General features: G+C 47.3%; 1 protein-coding gene across 1 annotated transcript in view; it reads right to left on the reverse strand.

Annotated features, from left to right (window-relative positions):
• LOC124026390 (serine/threonine-protein kinase SMG1-like) overlaps positions 1-22,529 on the reverse strand; it is a gene marked incomplete at both ends in the record, with an annotated part of 61,144 nt that overhangs the window by 32,647 nt on the left and 5,968 nt on the right. Inside the window, 9 exon segments of the mRNA XM_046339414.1 lie at positions 502-720; positions 6,695-6,804; positions 8,556-8,694; positions 15,795-16,046; positions 16,236-16,394; positions 16,941-17,011; positions 17,430-17,676; positions 19,718-19,940; positions 20,741-20,895. Of these exon segments, the coding sequence (XP_046195370.1) occupies positions 502-720; positions 6,695-6,804; positions 8,556-8,694; positions 15,795-16,046; positions 16,236-16,394; positions 16,941-17,011; positions 17,430-17,676; positions 19,718-19,940; positions 20,741-20,895 (1,575 nt within the window).

Here is a 22,529-nt window from a genome sequence, read left to right on the forward strand (position 1 = left end):
AAGGTAGTGAAGGAGGGAGGTAGTGAAGGAGGGAGGTAGTGAAGGAGGGAGGTAGTGAAGGAGAGAGGTAGTGAAGGAGGGAGGTAGTGAAGGAGGGAGGTAGTGAAGGAGAGAGGTAGTGAAGGAGAGAGGTAGTGAAGGAGGGAGGTAGTGAAGGAGGGAGGTAGTGAAGGAGGGAGGTAGTGAAGGAGGGAGGTAGTGAAGGAGGGAGGTAGTGAAGGAGGGAGGTAGTGAAGGAGGTAGTGAAGGAGGGAGGTAGTGAAGGAGGGAGAAAAGGAGGGGGTGAGGTAGTGAAGGAGATAGAAAGGGAGGGGGTGAGGTAGTGAAGGAGGGAGAAAGGGGGGGGGGGGGAGATGTCAGTGGCCTGGTCATTTCAGAACATCTGGGGAACGACAGGTGATGTGATGCTCCATCCACAACATACAGGACGACCTCTACAAGGAACAGAGAGCCATTTCAGACCGAGAGAGAGCTGGATGTGCCTCCGTCTCCCCTGCTCACCTTGATCTCAGCCACGCGGGAGGAGAAGAGGGAGCGTGTGATGTCTCTCTCCATCTCCCTCTTGCTCTGCTTGTTCTCCGCCTGCTGCCCCCCCCCTCCGTACACGGCCCCGGCGAAGCCCACCTCCCCCCCGGCCGTCCAGTCCACCAGAGGGTCGTACACAAACGCCTCCAGCAGGGTCAGCAGCGTCTCCCGCCCACGACGCATCATCTGAATCACCTGACCAATCAAAGAGGAGAGGTTAGCATCATCTGGACCACCTGACCAATCAAAGAGGAGAGGTTCGCATCATCTGGACCACCTGACCAATCAAAGAGGAGAGGTTAGCATCATCTGGACCACCTGACCAATCAGAAAAGAGATGATTAGAATTATGGTTTGCATGTTTCAGAAACTTAAAATAAATGTAAAAAACGTTTCAGGAATGTCTTTAAATGTGTCAAAAACGTTTTAGAAATGTTTGGAAGTAAACAAGACGAAGTTGTAAGTGAAGTTTGAGGTGATCAACAGCAGACAAAGCCAGGAAGTTTAAATGAGCTTCACGTCACCCAAGGCACCACAGCAGAAGGGTCTCCGAAATGTTCCACTAGCTAGTACCTGTTCCACTAGCTAGTACCTGTTCCACTAGCTAGTACCTGTTCCACTAGCTAGTACCTGTTCCACTAGCTAGTACCTGTTCACAGGAGACTGTTCCACTAGCTAGTACCTGTTGACAGGAGACTGTTCCACTAGCTAGTACCTGTTGACAGGAGACTGTTCCACTAGCTAGTACCTGTTGACAGGAGACTGTTCCACTAGCTAGTACCTGTTCCACTAGCTAGTACCTGTTGACAGGAGACTGTTCCACCTAGCTAGTACCTGTTGACAGGAGACTGTTCCACTAGCTAGTACCTGTTGACAGGAGACTGTTCCACCTAGCTAGTACCTGTTCACAGGAGACTGTTCCACTAGCTAGTACCTGTTCACAGGAGACTGTTCCACTAGCTAGTACCTGTTCACAGGAGACTGTTCCACTAGCTAGTACCTGTTCACAGGAGACTGTTCCACTAGTTAGTACCTGTTGACAGGAGACTGTTCCACTAGCTAGTACCTGTTGACAGGAGACTGTTCCACTAGCTAGTACCTGTTGACAGGAGACTGTTCCACTAGCTAGTACCTGTTCCACTAGCTAGTACCTGTTCCACTAGCTAGTACCTGTTGACAGGAGACTGTTCCACTAGCTAGTACCTGTTCCACTAGCTAGTACCTGTTCCACTAGCTAGTACCTGTTGACAGGAGACTGTTCCACTAGCTAGTACCTGTTGACAGGAGACTGTTCCACTAGCTAGTACCTGTTCCACTAGCTAGTACCTGTTGACAGGAGACTGTTCCACCTAGCTAGTACCTGTTGACAGGAGACTGTTCCACTAGCTAGTACCTGTTGACAGGAGACTGTTCCACCTAGCTAGTACCTGTTGACAGGAGACTGTTCCACCTAGCTAGTACCTGTTCACAGGAGACTGTTCCACTAGCTAGTACCTGTTCACAGGAGACTGTTCCACTAGCTAGTACCTGTTCACAGGAGACTGTTCCACTAGTTAGTACCTGTTCACAGGAGACTGTTCCACTAGCTAGTACCTGTTGACAGGAGACTGTTCCACTAGCTAGTACCTGTTGACAGGAGACTGTTCCACTAGCTAGTACCTGTTCCACTAGCTAGTACCTGTTGACAGGAGACTGTTCCACTAGCTAGTACCTGTTGACAGGAGACTGTTCCACTAGCTAGTACCTGTTCCACTAGCTAGTACCTGTTCCACTAGCTAGTACCTGTTGACAGGAGACTGTTCCACTAGCTAGTACCTGTTCCACTAGCTAGTACCTGTTCCACTAGCTAGTACCTGTTCCACTAGCTAGTACCTGTTGACAGGAGACTGTTTAGCTACAGGAGACTGTTCCACTAGCTAGTACCTGTTGACAGGAGACTGTTCCACTAGCTAGTACCTGTTGACAGGAGACTGTTCCACTAGCTAGTACCTGTTGACAGGAGACTGTTCCACTAGCTAGTACCTGTTGACAGGAGACTGTTCCACTAGCTAGTACCTGTTGACAGGAGACTGTTCCACTAGCTAGTACCTGTTGACAGGAGACTGTTCCACTAGCTAGTACCTGTTGACAGGAGACTGTTCCACTAGCTAGTACCTGTTGACAGGAGACTGTTCCACTAGCTAGTACCTGTTGACAGGAGACTGTTCCACTAGCTAGTACCTGTTGACAGGAGACTGTTCCACTAGCTAGTACCTGTTGACAGGAGACTGTTCCACTAGCTAGTACCTGTTGACAGGAGACTGTTCCACTAGCTAGTACCTGTTGACAGGAGACTGTTCCACTAGCTAGTACCTGTTGACAGGAGACTGTTCCACTAGTTAGTACCTGTTGACAGGAGACTGTTCCACTAGCTAGTACCTGTTGACAGGAGACTGTTCCACTAGCTAGTACCTGTTGACAGGAGACTGTTCCACTAGCTAGTACCTGTTGACAGGAGACTGTTCCACTAGCTAGTACCTGTTGACAGGAGACTGTTCCACTAGCTAGTACCTGTTGACAGGAGACTGTTCCACACTAGCTAGTACCTGTTGACAGGAGACTGTTCCACTAGCTAGTACCTGTTGACAGGAGACTGTTCCACTAGCTAGTACCTGTTGACAGGAGACTGTTCCACTAGCTAGTACCTGTTGACAGGAGACTGTTCCACTAGCTAGTACCTGTTGACAGGAGACTGTTCCACTAGCTAGTACCTGTTGACAGGAGACTGTTCCACTAGCTAGTACCTGTTGACAGGAGACTGTTCCACTAGCTAGTACCTGTTGACAGGAGACTGTTCCACTAGCTAGTACCTGTTGACAGGAGACTGTTCCACTAGCTAGTACCTGTTGACAGGAGACTGTTCCACTAGCTAGTACCTGTTGACAGGAGACTGTTCCACTAGCTAGTACCTGTTGACAGGAGACTGTTCCACTAGCTAGTACCTGTTCCACTAGCTAGTACCTGTTCACAGGAGACTGTTCCACTAGCTAGTACCTGTTCCACTAGTTAGTACCTGTTGACAGGAGACTGTTCCACTAGCTAGTACCTGTTGACAGGAGACTGTTCCACCTAGCTAGTACCTGTTGACAGGAGACTGTTCCACTAGCTAGTACCTGTTGACAGGAGACTGTTCCACTAGCTAGTACCTGTTGACAGGAGACTGTTCCACTAGCTAGTACCTGTTGACAGGAGACTGTTCCACTAGCTAGTACCTGTTGACAGGAGACTGTTCCACTAGCTAGTACCTGTTGACAGGAGACTGTTCCACTAGCTAGTACCTGTTGACAGGAGACTGTTCCACTAGCTAGTACCTGTTCACAGGAGACTGTTCCACTAGCTAGTACCTGTTCCACTAGTTAGTACCTGTTGACAGGAGACTGTTCCACTAGCTAGTACCTGTTGACAGGAGACTGTTCCACCTAGCTAGTACCTGTTGACAGGAGACTGTTCCACTAGCTAGTACCTGTTCACAGGAGACTGTTCCACTAGCTAGTACCTGTTCACAGGAGACTGTTCCACTAGCTAGTACCTGTTCACAGGAGACTGTTCCACTAGCTAGTACCTGTTGACAGGAGACTGTTCCACTAGCTAGTACCTGTTCCACTAGCTAGTACCTGTTCCACTAGCTAGTACCTGTTCCACTAGCTAGTACCTGTTCCACTAGCTAGTACCTGTTCCACTAGCTAGTACCTGTTCCACTAGCTAGTACCTGTTGACAGGAGACTGTTCCACTAGCTAGTACCTGTTGACAGGAGACTGTTCCACTAGCTAGTACCTGTTGACAGGAGACTGTTCCACTAGCTAGTACCTGTTCCACTAGCTAGTACCTGTTCCACTAGCTAGTACCTGTTCCACTAGCTAGTACCTGTTGACAGGAGACTGTTCCACTAGCTAGTACCTGTTCCACTAGCTAGTACCTGTTGACAGGAGACTGTTCCACTAGCTAGTACCTGTTGACAGGAGACTGTTCCACTAGCTAGTACCTGTTCCACTAGTTAGTACCTGTTGACAGGAGACTGTTCCACTAGCTAGTACCTGTTCCACTAGCTAGTACCTGTTCCACTAGTTAGTACCTTTTGACAGGAGACTGTTCCACTAGCTAGTACCTGTTGACAGGAGACTGTTCCACCTAGCTAGTACCTGTTGACAGGAGACTGTTCCACTAGCTAGTACCTGTTCACAGGAGACTGTTCCACTAGCTAGTACCTGTTCACAGGAGACTGTTCCACTAGTTAGTACCTGTTGACAGGAGACTGTTCCACTAGCTAGTACCTGTTCACAGGAGACTGTTCCACTAGCTAGTACCTGTTGACAGGAGACTGTTCCACTAGCTAGTACCTGTTGACAGGAGACTGTTCCACTAGCTAGTACCTGTTCCACTAGCTAGTACCTGTTCCACTAGCTAGTACCTGTTCACAGGAGACTGTTCCACTAGCTAGTACCTGTTCCACTAGTTAGTACCTGTTGACAGGAGACTGTTCCACTAGCTAGTACCTGTTGACAGGAGACTGTTCCACTAGCTAGTACCTGTTGACAGGAGACTGTTCCACTAGCTAGTACCTGTTCCACTAGCTAGTACCTGTTCCACTAGCTAGTACCTGTTCACAGGAGACTGTTCCACTAGCTAGTACCTGTTCCACTAGCTAGTACCTGTTCACAGGAGACTGTTCCACTAGCTAGTACCTGTTCCACTAGCTAGTACCTGTTGACAGGACTGTTCCACCTAGCTAGTACCTGTTGACAGGAGACTGTTCCACTAGCTAGTACCTGTTCACAGGAGACTGTTCCACTAGCTAGTACCTGTTCACAGGAGACTGTTCCACTAGCTAGTACCTGTTCACAGGAGACTGTTCCACTAGCTAGTACCTGTTCACAGGAGACTGTTCCACTAGCTAGTACCGGTTGACAGGAGACTGTTCCACTAGCTAGTACCTGTTGACAGGAGACTGTTCCACTAGCTAGTACCTGTTCCACTAGCTAGTACCTGTTGACAGGAGACTGTTCCACTAGCTAGTACCTGTTGACAGGAGACTGTTCCACTAGCTAGTACCTGTTCCACTAGCTAGTACCTGTTCCACTAGCTAGTACCTGTTCACAGGAGACTGTTCCACTAGCTAGTACCTGTTCCACTAGCTAGTACCTGTTCACAGGAGACTGTTCCACTAGCTAGTACCTGTTCCACTAGCTAGTACCTGTTGACAGGACTGTTCCACCTAGCTAGTACCTGTTGACAGGAGACTGTTCCACTAGCTAGTACCTGTTCACAGGAGACTGTTCCACTAGCTAGTACCTGTTCACAGGAGACTGTTCCACTAGCTAGTACCTGTTCACAGGAGACTGTTCCACTAGCTAGTACCTGTTCACAGGAGACTGTTCCACTAGCTAGTACCGGTTGACAGGAGACTGTTCCACTAGCTAGTACCTGTTGACAGGAGACTGTTCCACTAGCTAGTACCTGTTCCACTAGCTAGTACCTGTTGACAGGAGACTGTTCCACTAGTTAGTACCTGTTCCACTAGTTAGTACCTGTTCCACTAGCTAGTACCTGTTCCACTAGCTAGTACCTGTTCCACTAGCTAGTACCTGTTGACAGGAGACTGTTCCACTAGCTAGTACCTGTTGACAGGAGACTGTTCCACTAGCTAGTACCTGTTGACAGGAGACTGTTCCACTAGCTAGTACCTGTTCCACTAGCTAGTACCTGTTCACAGGAGACTGTTCCACTAGCTAGTACCTGTTCACAGGAGACTGTTCCACTAGCTAGTACCTGTTCACAGGAGACTGTTCCACTAGCTAGTACCTGTTCACAGGAGACTGTTCCACTAGCTAGTACCTGTTGACAGGAGACTGTTCCACTAGTTAGTACCTGTTGACAGGAGACTGTTCCACTAGTTAGTACCTGTTGACAGGAGACTGTTCCACTAGTTAGTACCTGTTGACAGGAGACTGTTCCACTAGTTAGTACCTGTTGACAGGAGACTGTTCCACTAGCTAGTACCTGTTGACAGGAGACTGTTCCACTAGTTAGTACCTGTTGACAGGAGACTGTTCCACTAGCTAGTACCTGTTGACAGGAGACTGTTCCACTAGTTAGTACCTGTTGACAGGAGACTGTTCCACTAGCTAGTACCTGTTCACAGGACAGTCTGAAGATGCCCTCCACCCCAGTGACTCCCAGGGCCGTCTCGATGTTGTGGGTCATACGGAACGGCACTTTCTCTGGTACACGCAGGCTCTTCCCTGGAGATCACACACAGACACAGAGAATCATCACACACACACACAGAGAGAGAGAGAATCATCACACACACACACAGAGAGAGAGAGAATCATCACACACACACACAGAGAGAGAGAGAATCATCACACACACACAGAGAGAGAATCATCACACACACACACAGAGAGAGAATCATCACACACACAGAGAGAGAATCATCACACACACAGACAGAGAATCATCACACACACAGAGAGAGAATCATCACACACACAGAGAGAGAATCATCACACACACAGAGAGAGAATCATCACACACACAGAGAGAGAATCATCACACACACAGAGAGAGAATCATCACACACACAGAGAGAGAATCATCACACACACAGAGAGAGAATCATCACACACAGAGAGAGAATCATCACACACAGAGAGAGAATCATCACACACAGAGAGAGAATCATCACACACAGAGAGAGAATCATCACACACAGAGAGAGAATCATCACACACAGAGAGAGAATCATCACACACGCACACAGAGAGAGAGAGAATCATCACACACGCACACAGAGAGAGAGAGAATCATCACACACGCACACAGAGAGAGAGAGAATCATCACACACGCACACAGAGAGAGAGAATCATCACACACGCACCCAGAGAGAGAATCATCACACACGCACACAGAGAGAGAGAATCATCACACACGCACACAGAGAGAGAGAGAATCATCACACACGCACACAGAGAGAGAGAATCATCACACACGCACACAGAGAGAGAGAGAATCATCACACACGCACACAGAGAGAGAGAATCATCACACACACACACAGAGAGAGAGAGAATCATCACACACACACAGAGAGAGAGAGAATCATCACACACACACACAGAGAGAGAGAGAATCATCACACACACACAGAGAGAGAATCATCACACACACACACAGAGAGAGAATCATCACACACATACAGAGAGAGAATCATCACACACACACACACACAGAGAGAATCATCACACACACACAGAGAGAGAATCACACACACACAGAGAGAGAATCATCACACGCACACAGAGAGAGAATCATCACACACACACACACAGAGAGAGAATCATCACACACACACAGAGAGAGAGAATCATCACACACACACACACAGAGAGAGAATCATCACACACAGAATCATCACACACAGAGAGAGAGAATCATCACACACACACAGAGAGAGAGAATCATCACACACAGAATCATCACACACAGAGAGAGAGAATCATCACACACACACACACAGAGAGAGAGAGAATCATCACACACACACACACAGAGAGAGAGAGAATCATCACACACACACACAGAGAGAGAGAGAATCATCACACACACACACAGAGAGAGAGAGAATCATCACACACACACACACAGAGAGAGAGAGAATCATCACACACAGAATCATCACACACACACACACACAGAATCATCACACACACACACACACAGAATCATCACACACACACACACACACACACACACACACACACACACACACATACACACACACACACACACACAACACACACACACACAGAGAGAGAAACATCACACACACACACACAGAGAAACATCACACATCAGCAGGACAAACAGCAGTGAAATCCACACAGAAACATCACACATCAGCAGGACAAACAGCAGTGAAATCCACAGATCAACCTGTCTAAACCTGGAGGGTCGCTGCTCGTTCAAAAAATAGAACTATTTATTTACCTTTCTCGAAGCAGACGTTGTAGTCGATGTGCACCACCTCTCCCGTCGTCATGTCAATCAGCACGTTGTCAAGGTGACGGTCGCCGAGGCCGATGATGTAGCCCACCATAGACATCACAGCAGTGGACCTGGCGTAGGACTGTGGCAGGAGGAAGAGGAGGAGGAAGAAGGGGAGCGTTCATTTCCCATTAATTAGCCACCAGTAAGGTTTAATTTGACATTCGTTGAAGTCTCCCCTTCCCAAGCATTAGTCCAAAATGGCTTCCTTTCCTTCATCTGCACGAGTCAGAGAGCCCTAGCCAGGTGGATCCATAGAGGAAGATAGAGGACCTTTTATTTAAAAAAATTTACCCCCCAAATTCGTGGTATCCAATTGTTGTTAGTAATTACTATCTTGTCTCATCGCTACAACTCTCATAGAGGCTCGGGAGAGACGAAGGTTGTAAGCCATGCGTCCTCCGAAACACAACCCAACCAAACCGCACTGCTTCTTACCAGAGCGCATCCAACCCGGAAGCCAGCCGCAACAATGTGTCAGAGGAAACACCGTGCACCTGGCGACCTGGTCAGCGTGCACCCAGCCCGGCCCGCCACAGGTGCGCGATGAGACAAGGATATCCCTACCGGCCAAACCCTCCCTAACCCGGACGATGCTGGGCCAATTGTGCGTCGCCCCATGGACCTCCCGGTCGCGGCCGGCTGTCGACAGAGCCTGGACATGAAACCAGAGTCTCTGGTGGCACAGCTAGCGCTGCAGTGCCCTAGAGGAGGCCCGATAGAGGTGGACCCATAGAGGAAGATAGAGGTGGACCCATAGAGTAAGATAGAGGACCTTTTAGTATGGAGATTAACAGATCTAACAAAGATGAGTCCTTTATCCAACTCTATGAGTGGATCCTGTATCCAGTCTTTATCCAACTCTATGAGTGGATCCTGCATCCAGTCTTTATCCAACTCTAGGAGTGGATCCTACATCCAGTCTTTATCCAACTCTATGAGTGGATCCTACATCCAGTCTTTATCCAACTCTATGAGTGGATCCTACATCCAGTCTTTATCCAACTCTATGAGTGGATCCTACATCCAGTCTTTATCCAACTCTATGAGTGGATCCTGCATCCAGTCTTTATCCAACTCTATGAGTGGATCCTGCATCCAGTCTTTATCCAACTCTATGAGTGGATCCTGCATCCAGTCTTTATCCAACTCTATGAGTGGATCCTGCATCCAGTCTTTATCCAACTCTATGAGTGGATCCTACATCCAGTCTTTATCCAACTCTATGAGTGGATCCTACATCCAGTCTTTATCCAACTCTATGAGTGGATCCTACATCCAGTCTTTATCCAACTCTATGAGTGGATCCTACATCCAGTCTTTATCCAACTCTATGAGTGGATCCTACATCCAGTCTTTATCCAACTCTATGAGTGGATCCTACATCCAGTCTTTATCCAACTCTATGAGTGGATCCTACATCCAGTCTTTATCCAACTCTATGAGTGGATCCTACATCCAGTCTTTATCCAACTCTATGAGTGGATCCTACATCCAGTCTTTATCCAACTCTATGAGTGGATCCTACATCCAGTCTTTATCCAACTCTATGAGTGGATCCTACATCCAGTCTTTATCCAACTCTATGAGTGGATCCTACATCCAGTCTTTATCCAACTCTATGATCCTACATCCAGTCTTTATCCAACTCTATGATCCTGCATCCAGTCTTTATCAAACTCTATGAGTGGATCCTGTATCCAGTCTTTATCCAACTCTATGAGTGGATCCTACATCCAGTCTTTATCCAACTCTATGAGTGGATCCTACATCCAGTCTTTATCCAACTCTATGAGTGGATCCTACATCCAGTCTTTATCCAACTCTATGAGTGGATCCTACATCCAGTCTTTATCCAACTCTATGAGTGGATCCTACATCCAGTCTTTATCCAACTCTATGAGTGGATCCTACATCCAGTCTTTATCCAACTCTGAGTGGATCCTACATCCAGTCTTTATCCAACTCTATGAGTGGATCCTACATCCAGTCTTTATCCAACTCTGAGTGGATCCTACATCCAGTCTTTATCCAACTCTATGAGTGGATCCTACATTCAGTCTTTATCCAACTCTATGAGTGGATCCTACATCCAGTCTTTATCCAACTCTATGATCCTACATCCAGTCTTTATCCAACTCTATGAGTGGATCCTGCATCCAGTCTTTATCCAACTCTATGATCCTACATCCAGTCTTTATCCAACTCTATGAGTGGATCCTGCATCCAGTCTTTATCCAACTCTATGAGTGGATCCTACATCCAGTCTTTATCCAACTCTATGAGTGGATCCTACATCCAGTCTTTATCCAACTCTATGAGTGGATCCTACATCCAGTCTTTATCCAACTCTATGAGTGGATCCTACATCCAGTCTTTATCCAACTCTATGAGTGGATCCTACATCCAGTCTTTATCCAACTCTATGAGTGGATCCTACATCCAGTCTTTATCCAACTCTATGAGTGGATCCTACATCCAGTCTTTATCCAACTCTATGAGTGGATCCTACATCCAGTCTTTATCCAACTCTATGAGTGGATCCTACATCCAGTCTTTATCCAACTCTATGAGTGGATCCTACATCCAGTCTTTATCCAACTCTATGATCCTACATCCAGTCTTTATCCAACTCTATGATCCTGCATCCAGTCTTTATCAAACTCTATGAGTGGATCCTGTATCCAGTCTTTATCCAACTCTATGAGTGGATACTGTATCCAGTCTTTATCCAACTCTATGAGTGGATCCTACATCCAGTCTTTATCCAACTCTATGAGTGGATCCTACATCCAGTCTTTATCCAACTCTATGAGTGGATCCTACATCCAGTCTTTATCCAACTCTATGAGTGGATCCTACATCCAGTCTTTATCCAACTCTATGATCCTACATCCAGTCTTTATCCAACTCTATGATCCTACATCCAGTCTTTATCCAACTCTATGATCCTACATCCAGTCTTTATCCAACTCTATGAGTGGATCCTACATCCAGTCTTTATCCAACTCTATGAGTGGATCCTACATCCAGTCTTTATCCAACTCTATGAGTGGATCCTACATCCAGTCTTTATCCAACTCTATGAGTGGATCCTACATCCAGTCTTTATCCAACTCTATGAGTGGATCCTACATCCAGTCTTTATCCAACTCTATGAGTGGATCCTACATCCAGTCTTTATCCAACTCTATGATCCTACATCCAGTCTTTATCCAACTCTATGATCCTGCATCCAGTCTTTATCCAACTCTATGAGTGGATCCTGTATCCAGTCTTTATCCAACTCTATGAGTGGATACTGTATCCAGTCTTTATCCAACTCTATGAGTGGATCCTACATCCAGTCTTTATCCAACTCTATGAGTGGATCCTACATCCAGTCTTTATCCAACTCTATGAGTGGATCCTACATCCAGTCTTTATCCAACTCTATGATCCTACATCCAGTCTTTATCCAACTCTATGATCCTACATCCAGTCTTTATCCAACTCTATGATCCTACATCCAGTCTTTATCCAACTCTATGAGTGGATCCTACATCCAGTCTTTATCCAACTCTATGAGTGGATCCTACATCCAGTCTTTATCCAACTCTATGAGTGGATCCTACATCCAGTCTTTATCCAACTCTATGAGTGGATCCTACATCCAGTCTTTATCCAACTCTATGAGTGGATCCTACATTCAGTCTTTATCCAACTCTATGAGTGGATCCTACATCCAGTCTTTATCCAACTCTATGATCCTACATCCAGTCTTTATCCAACTCTATGAGTGGATCCTGCATCCAGTCTTTATCCAACTCTATGAGTGGATCCTACATCCAGTCTTTATCCAACTCTATGAGTGGATCCTACATCCAGTCTTTATCCAACTCTATGATCCTACATCCAGTCTTTATCCAACTCTATGAGTGGATCCTGTATCCAGTCTTTATCCAACTCTATGAGTGGATCCTACATCCAGTCTTTATCCAACTCTATGATCCTACATCCAGTCTTTATCCAACTCTATGATCCTACATCCAGTCTTTATCCAACTCTATGAGTGGATCCTACATCCAGTCTTTATCCAACTCTATGAGTGGATCCTACATCCAGTCTTTATCCAACTCTATGAGTGGATCCTACATCCAGTCTTTATCCAACTCTATGAGTGGATCCTACATCCAGTCTTTATCCAACTCTATGAGTGGATCCTACATCCAGTCTTTATCCAACTCTATGAGTGGATCCTACATCCAGTCTTTATCCAACTCTATGAGTGGATCCTACATCCAGTCTTTATCCAACTCTATGAGTGGATCCTACATCCAGTCTTTATCCAACTCTATGAGTGGATCCTACATCCAGTCTTTATCCAACTCTATGAGTGGATCCTACATCCAGTCTTTATCCAACTCTATGAGTGGATCCTGCATCCAGTCTTTATCCAACTCTATGAGTGGATCCTGCATCCAGTCTTTATCCAACTCTATGAGTGGATCCTGCATCCAGTCTTTATCCAACTCTATGAGTGGATCCTACATCCAGTCTTTATCCAACTCTATGAGTGGATCCTACATCCAGTCTTTATCCAACTCTATGAGTGGATCCTACATCCAGTCTTTATCCAACTCTATGAGTGGATCCTACATCCAGTCTTTATCCAACTCTATGAGTGGATCCTACATCCAGTCTTTATCCAACTCTATGAGTGGATCCTACATCCAGTCTTTATCCAACTCTATGAGTGGATCCTGCATCCAGTCTTTATCCAACTCTATGAGTGGATCCTACATCCAGTCTTTATCCAACTCTATGAGTGGATCCTGCATCCAGTCTTTATCCAACTATGAGTGGATCCTGCATCCAGTCTTTATCCAACTCTATGAGTGGATCCTACATCCAGTCTTTATCCAACACTATGAGTGGATCCTGCATCCAGTCTTTATCCAACTCTATGAGTGGATCCTACATCCAGTCTTTATCCAACTCTATGAGTGGATCCTGCATCCAGTCTTTATCCAACTCTATGAGTGGATCCTGCATCCAGTCTTTATCCAACTCTATGAGTGGATCCTACATCCAGTCTTTATCCAACTCTATGATCCTACATCCAGTCTTTATCCAACTCTATGAGTGGATCCTGTATCCAGTCTTTATCCAACTCTATGATCCTACATCCAGTCTTTATCCAACTCTATGAGTGGATCCTACATCCAGTCTTTATCCAACTCTATGAGTGGATCCTACATCCAGTCTTTATCCAACTCTATGATCCTACATCCAGTCTTTATCCAACTCTATGAGTGGATCCTACATCCAGTCTTTATCCAACTCTATGATCCTACATCCAGTCTTTATCCAACTCTATGAGTGGATCCTACATCCAGTCTTTATCCAACTCTATGAGTGGATCCTACATCCTTAGTCTTTATCCAACTCTATGAGTGGATCCTGCATCCAGTCTTTATCCAACTCTATGAGTGGATCCTGCATCCAGTCTTTATCCAACTCTATGAGTGGATCCTACATCCAGTCTTTATCCAACTCTATGATCCTGCATCCAGTCTTTATCCAACTCTATGAGTGGATCCTACATCCAGTCTTTATCCAACTCTATGAGTGGATACTGTATCCAGTCTTTATCCAACTCTATGAGTGGATCCTACATCCAGTCTTTATCCAACTCTATGAGTGGATCCTACATCCAGTCTTTATCCAACTCTATGAGTGGATCCTACATCCAGTCTTTATCCAACTCTATGATCCTACATCCAGTCTTTATCCAACTCTATGAGTGGATCCTACATCCAGTCTTTATCCAACTCTATGAGTGGATCCTACATCCTTAGTCTTTATCCAACTCTATGAGTGGATCCTACATCCTTAGTCTTTATCCAACTCTATGAGTGGATCCTGTATCCAGTCTTTATCCAACTCTATGAGTGGATCCTACATCCAGTCTTTATCCAACTCTATGAGTGGATCCTACATCCAGTCTTTATCCAACTCTATGAGTGGATCCTACATCCAGTCTTTATCCAACTCTATGAGTGGATCCTACATCCAGTCTTTATCCAACTCTATGAGTGGATCCTACATCCAGTCTTTATCCAACTCTATGAGTGGATCCTACATCCAGTCTTTATCCAACTCTATGAGTGGATCCTACATCCAGTCTTTATCCAACTCTATGAGTGGATCCTACATCCAGTCTTTATCCAACTCTATGAGTGGATCCTACATCCAGTCTTTATCCAACTCTATGAGTGGATCCTACATCCAGTCTTTATCCAACTCTATGAGTGGATCCTACATCCAGTCTTTATCCAACTCTATGATCCTACATCCAGTCTTTATCCAACTCTATGATCCTGCATCCAGTCTTTATCCAACTCTATGAGTGGATCCTACATCCAGTCTTTATCCAACTCTATGAGTGGATACTGTATCCAGTCTTTATCCAACTCTATGAGTGGATCCTACATCCAGTCTTTATCCAACTCTATGAGTGGATCCTACATCCAGTCTTTATCCAACTCTATGAGTGGATCCTACATCCAGTCTTTATCCAACTCTATGAGTGGATCCTACATCCAGTCTTTATCCAACTCTATGAGTGGATCCTACATCCAGTCTTTATCCAACTCTATGAGTGGATCCTACATCCAGTCTTTATCCAACTCTATGAGTGGATCCTACATCCAGTCTTTATCCAACTCTATGATCCTACATCCAGTCTTTATCCAACTCTATGATCCTGCATCCAGTCTTTATCCAACTCTATGAGTGGATCCTACATCCAGTCTTTATCCAACTCTATGAGTGGATACTGTATCCAGTCTTTATCCAACTCTATGAGTGGATCCTACATCCAGTCTTTATCCAACTCTATGAGTGGATCCTGTATCCAGTCTTTATCCAACTCTATGAGTGGATCCTACATCTAGTCTTTATCCAACTCTATGAGTGGATCCTACATCCAGTCTTTATCCAACTCTATGAGTGGATCCTACATCCAGTCTTTATCCAACTCTATGAGTGGATCCTACATCCAGTCTTAGTTACGCCATGTTTTCACATCAGTGCAGATGAAGGAAAGGATACGAGGAAGAAGCAGCCACGCAACCTGTGTGACCTTTAACCCTTGACTGACTGACAGTAAACCCTGTTTGACCTTTGACCCCAGCTCACCTGTGTGACCCTCCACCACTCGCTAGACGTGGTACAGGAGCACCACAGCTCTTTGGCCAGTAGGTTCGGGGGCGTGGACGCCATCAGCTCCTTAAGCACATCCCTCATCACGCTGAGCGGCCAATCGCGCCGCGAAACATCCAGGCTGAGCCCCACCCCCTTCAGGGCGGGGCCTATCTTGCTGTAGTAGAGCTCACTGGGCCGTGGAACCAGAGGGAGGGGCTGGGGCTGCTGCTGGAACGAATCCTGGGCCTGGGGGAGGAGCGAGAGACAGAAAGTGATGAGAGATGAGTAGAGACAGAGCTCAAGGCCCACGGCCCAACAAAGTGCCTGGCATTGCCATAGTTTCAATGTTGAATGTAATTGAGCTCTACACATTCACAGAGCAAGTTCCTACAATAGATCACACACACACGCAACCACCACCCCCACAACCATTACCTTCTGAGCCTGCAGCACGGCCTCTCTCTGCTGCCAGCGCTTGTAGAGGCCGAAGAGCGGCGTGGCGCCGTCCACCCATTGGATGAGTCCTGAGCGCGTCCCCAGCGGGGTGACGGAGTAGTGGCGTGCGTGGAAATGGGGGCGTTCCTGCTGGTTCACCTAGAGGAGAACAGAGTTATGCTCTGTAGACAACAGCAGCAGTCGTACGACCACATGAAACAGCCCGTCTTTCCCAGCAGCAGTTAATATTACTGGAACAGGCCTTCAGGGTTAATCACCTGTTGTACTACTTCTATTATTTGTGAAATCTTTTTTAAATGTATTTTTTTAATGTTTGGTGTATTTTTTCACAGTTGAACTACACAAGCCCCCGTACTCTGTACTCTGTGTTGTCTCTGGCTGGACCGGCACAGGACCCATACCCTGTACTCTGTGTTGTCTCTGGCTGGACCGGCACAGGACCCATACCCTGTACTCTGTGTTGTCTCTGGCTGGACCGGCACAGGACCCATACCCTGTACTCTGTGTTGTCTCTGGCTGGACCGGCACAGGACCCATACCCTGTACTCTGTGTTGTCTCTGGCTGGACCGGCACAGGACCCATACCCTGTACTCTGTGTTGTCTCTGGCTGGACCAGCCTCGTATTTTAACCGATCGATCAATGATGTTACCTTGGTGAACATGGTGTTGACTATAGAACGTACCTTGGTGAACATGGTGTTGACTATGGAAAGGAACTGCATGATTCGCTCATCTAGGTGGAGGTCCTCCAGACCTGAAAGAGGGAGAGAGAGAGAGAGAGAGAGAGAGAGAGAGAGAGAGAGAGAGAGAGAGAGAGAGAGAGAGAGAGAGAGAGAGAGAGGAGAGGAGGAAGGAGAGGGAGGAATAGATGAGGGTCAAATCAGAGAGGTAAGGGTAGTTGCGTTCATCGTGTGTGTGTGTGTGTGTGTGTGTGTGTGTGTGTGTGTGTGTGTGTGTGTGTGTGTGTGTGTGTGTGGTCGCTACCTTTGAAGAGGTAAGGGTAGTTGCGTTCATCGTGTGTGTGTGTGTGTGTGTGTGTGTGTGTGTTCGCTACCTTTGAAGAGGTAAGGGTAGTTGCGTTCATCGTGTGTGTGTGTGTGTGTGTGTGTGTGTGTGTGTGTGTGTGTGTGTGTGTGTGTGTGTGTGTGTGTGTGTGTGTGTGTGGTCTCTACCTTTGAAGAGGTAAGGGTAGTTGCGTCCGTCGGAGCCCAGGAAGTGTAGTTTCTTGGGTTTGGTCTTGGTCGGCAGGATGGTGATGGTGTTGCCAACACTTTGGATGGTCAACGCGTCCGTTGCCGACACCTCGCCCGGCAACGCCATCTCAGTGGTCGCCATGGCAGCCAGGCGGGGGCTGATGTGGTCCAGACGCAGCAGATAGCTGGTCCTCTTCTGAGCCCTCTGCTGGAGACTCAGCATGATCTAGGAGACAATTTAAAACTTTCATTTAAATCCACTTCAATAAAAAAAGTACAGTATACATTTTAAAAGGTTTCAGATACATTGGACACACAGACACGGACCAAGTTTACCCTGAGCACAGATCTAGGATCAGCTTCCCTTCCCCCAACCCTAATCTTAAAGGGGACTGGAAACACTTCAGGAAGTGAAGAGATGTCTTCAATCCCCTAAAACTAAACACAGATCTAGGATCAGAACATAGAAACATCTCCATTTAACATAGAAACATCTCCATTTAGCATAGAAACATCTCCATTTAGCATAGAAACATCTCCATTTAACATAGAAACATCTCCATTTAACATAGAAACATCTCCATTTAGCATAGAAACATCTCCATTTAGCATAGAAACATCTCCATTTAGCATAGAAACATCTCCATTTAGCATAGAAACATCTCCATTTAACATAGAAACATCTCCATTTAACATAGAAACATCTCCATTTAGCATAGAAACATCTCCATTTAGCATAGAAACATCTCCATTTAACATAGAAACATCTCCATTTAACATAGAAGGAGCGGCTGAATAAACTTGGGTTTGAGCTTTTTCTAGGTCGTCCGTGAGTTTTTTTTACTCTGTTTGTTGAGACCCTAACAGTATGGGTATCACCATCTGGAAATGCTATAGTGAGACCCTAACAGTATGGGTAGCACCATCTGGAAATGCTATAGTGAGACCCTAACAGTATGGGTAGCACCATCTGGAAATGCTATAGTGAGACCCTAACAGTATGGGTATCACCATCTGGAAATGCTATAGTGAGACCCTAACAGTATGGGTATCACCATCTGGAATTGCCATAGTAACAACTGGAATTGCCATAGTAACAACTGGAATTGCCATAGTAACAACTGGAATTGCCATAGTAACAACTGGAATTGCCATAGTAACATCTGGAATTGCCATAGTAACATCTGGAATTGCCATAGTAACAACTGGAATTGCCATAGTAACAACTGGAATTGCCATAGTAACAACTGGAATTGCCATAGTAACAACTGGAATTGCCATAGTAACAACTGACTCCCCTTTCCCAATGCATCCTTGGCAGGTTTGAGCAAACAGAGTTGAGGCACGGGGACTGACAGTGGCACCTGGACCCACTGGACCTGAAAAGGTTTCTCTCAAGTTGACAGCTCTGTCATTGAGACCAGGACGGTAACATTAGGGTAAGAAACTGTCCACAATGTTTTTACGTTGGTAATTATAATATTTACATTTTTAAAGTATTTATTCTGATGTATAAGATGCGGGCGAAATGAACTTTGGTTTTGATAACAAGCTCAGTAGACAGTCAGCCAGAACCAGACACGCCTAGCCAGCTGGGTTTCTCTCTCTCGTCTTTACGATGCTAATATTCTCCTTGTCAATATGAGCATCTTATTTTTACCCAGTTACCGATTCAAAGACCATTTGTCATCAGCTAGAAATCTCAATATCTGCGGTGCTGTTCATTTTAACGTCATCTCCCCTAGTCTACCTTTAACCATTTAACCAGCTTATAGTGGCAACGTCAACCTACCCCCTCAGGGAACACAACCTACCCCCCCTCAGGGAACACAACCTACCCCCCCTCAGGGAACACAACCTACCCCCCCTCAGGGAACACAACCTACCCCCCCTCAGGGAACACAACCTACCCCCCCTCAGGGAACACAACCTACCCCCTCAGGGAACACAACCTACCCCCCTCAGGGAACACAACCTAACCCCTCAGGGAACACAACCTAACCCCTCAGGGAACACAACCTAACCCCTCAGGGAACACAACCCCCCACGGTCCTGGTCCTACCTGTTTGAACGGGAACACCCTACCCCCCAGGGAACACAACCCCCCAGGGTCCTGGTCCTACCTGTTTGAACGGGAACACCCTACCCCCTCAGGGAACACCCTACCCCCTCAGGGAACACCCTACCCCCTCAGGGAACACCCTACCCCCTCAGGGAACACCCTACCCCCTCAGGGAACACAACCCCCCCCACGGTCCTGGTCCTACCTGTTTGAACGGGACCCAGCTGCTGGCTGGGTTGGCCGGGTTGTGAGGGCTCTTCAGTCTCTCCAGGGCCGAGGTGATGGCGTCCCCGTAGGTCTGCTGGAACCAGGTCTCGTGGGGGGTCTCGGCAGGCGTCGTGGTGATGCTCCTCACGTGGTCCAGAGCGAACACCACGGGACGCATCAGAGCGGAGTGCTTCTCACACATGATGGCCACCTTCTCCTCCCTGACAGAGGAGACACACTGTTCATCTATGTTCCTTTGACTGGGGTTAAAACATACATGTTGAGACAGGACAGTGTTGTATAGTTAGCGAGTGAGAAGTGCAGAGGGTCAGAATGAAACCCAGTACCCGAGACAGGGCCGAGGCTACCCAGTACCCGAGACAGGGCCGAGGCTACCCAGTACCCGAGACAGGGCCAGAGGCTACCCAGCTACCCGAGACAGGGCCGAGGCTACCCAGTACCCGAGACAGGGCCGAGGCTACCCAGTACCCGAGACAGGGCCGAGGCTACCCAGTACCCGAGACAGGGCCGAGGCTACCCAGTACCCGAGACAGGGCCGAGGCTACCCAGTACCCGAGACAGGGCCGAGGCTACCCAGTACCCGAGACAGGGCCGAGGCTACCCAGTACCCGAGACAGGGCCGAGGCTACCCAGTACCCGAGACAGGGCCGAGGCTACCCAGTACCCGAGACAGGGCCGAGGCTACCCAGTACCCGAGACAGGGCCGAGGCTACCCAGTACCCGAGACAGGGCCGAGGCTACCCAGTACCCGAGACAGGGCCGAGGCTACCCAGTACCCGAGACAGGGACTAACCTCTAATTATTTGCATTAATGAACTGTTTTGTGACTGGGAGTTGGGGTCATTCTGAAACCGGTGTTTGATTAATAAAATCCTATACTTCGTGTGCCCTAGTAGCGTGTGCCCTAGTAGCGTGTGCCTCACTTGCGTAGTGTGTACCCTAGTAGTGTGTGTGTGTGTGTGTGTGTGTGTGTGTGTGTGTGTGTGTGTGTGTGACTCACTTGCGTAGAGTGTTGTTGTTCTGTACTCTCTTGACCTCGTCCTCCAGCTGTTGGATCCTGCGCAGGACGTGCATGTGTTGCTGCTGCAGGACGCCCAGCCACAACTCATCCCACAGCAGAGTCACGCGCCGCAGCTCTCCTACTAGCATCTGGACCTGGGGACACACAGAGTCACATGTGGTTAGCACAGGAAGCTCTCCCACTAGCATCTGCACCTGGGGACACACAGAGTCACATGTGGTTAGCACAGGAAGCTCTCCTACTAGCATCTGGACCTGGGGACCCACAGAGTCACATGTGGTTAGCACAGGAAGCTCTCCCACTAACATCTGGACCTCCCCAGGACGGACACACAGAGTCACATGTGGTTAGCACAGGAAGCTCTCCCACTAACATCTGGACCTCCCCAGGACGGACACACAGAGTCACATGTGGTTAGCACAGGAAGCTCTCCCACTAACATCTGGACCTCCCCAGTACGGACACAAAGAGAGTCACACAGAGAGTCACACAGAGAGTCACACAGAGAGTCACACAGAGAGTCACACGTGGTTAGCACAGGAAGCTCTCCCACTAGCATCTGCACCTGGGGACCCACGGACAGACACACAGCCCACGGAGATGCATAGTCAGTTCGCAGAGGGAAAGGCAAAACCATGTAACCCAGTGAATTAAACTTATTGGTGACAATCAGCTTTGAAAACAGCATATTGGACATGATGGTTTGCACCATATTATCACCAATAACGTTGTATATATATCAGGTCACTTTCTCTGAATGCCGGATGGTGTTTAATAGCTAGTTAAACGAGGATAATTGATCTCCCCTAGTTTGGAAATAGTTGTACCCCAGTAAGGACAGTACATTCATTCACCATTTCAAAAACCTCTACACGCCACGTAACATGATTCAAGAGGGTATAATTATGTGCAGCATGAGTGGGGAGCCTATAGCTAGGACTAGGGGGACATAATTAACTGTAACACCAGTAATGAGCAGAAGCATTTAGCTGTAACACCAGTATAATTACCTATAACACCATAGTGGGGTTGTGGTAGGGGGAAGTATTTACCTGTAACACCATAATGGGGTTGGCTGCAGTAGGGGAAGTGTTTACCTGTAACACCATAGTGGGGTTGGCTGCAGTAGGGGGAAGTGTTTACCTGTAACACCATAGTGGGGTTGTGGTAGGGGGAAGTGTTTACCTGTAACACCATAGTGGGGTTGGCTGCAGTAGGGGGGGGAGTGTTTACCTGTAACACCATAGTGGGGTTGGCTGCAGTAGGGGGAAGTGTTTACCTGTAACACCATAGTGGGGTTGGCTGCAGTAGGGGGAAGTGTTTACCTGTAACACCATAGTGGGGTTGGCTGCAGTAGGGGGAAGTATTTACCTGTAACACCATAATGGGGTTGGCTGCAGTAGCGGGGGAAGTGTTTACCTGTAACACCACAGTGGGGTTGGCTGCAGTAGGGGGAAGTGTTTACCTTAACACCAATGTGGGGTTGGCTGCAGTAGGGGGGTGTTTACCTGTAACACCATAGTGGGGTTGGCTGCAGTAGGGGGAAGTGTTTACCTGTAACACCATAGTGGGGTTGTGGTAGGGGGAAGTGTTTACCTGTAACACCATAGTGGGGTTGTGGTAGGGGGAAGTGTTTACCTGTAACACCATAGTGGGGTTGGCTGCAGTAGGGGGAAGTATTTACCTGTAACACCATAGTGGGGTTGGCTGCAGTAGGGGGAAGTGTTTACCTGTAACACCATAGTGGGGTTGTGGTAGGGGGAAGTGT

The sequence above is a fragment of the Oncorhynchus gorbuscha genome, unplaced genomic scaffold, assembly GCF_021184085.1.
Source record: "Oncorhynchus gorbuscha isolate QuinsamMale2020 ecotype Even-year unplaced genomic scaffold, OgorEven_v1.0 Un_scaffold_2722, whole genome shotgun sequence".
Classification (NCBI taxonomy): Eukaryota; Metazoa; Chordata; class Actinopteri; order Salmoniformes; family Salmonidae; genus Oncorhynchus; species Oncorhynchus gorbuscha.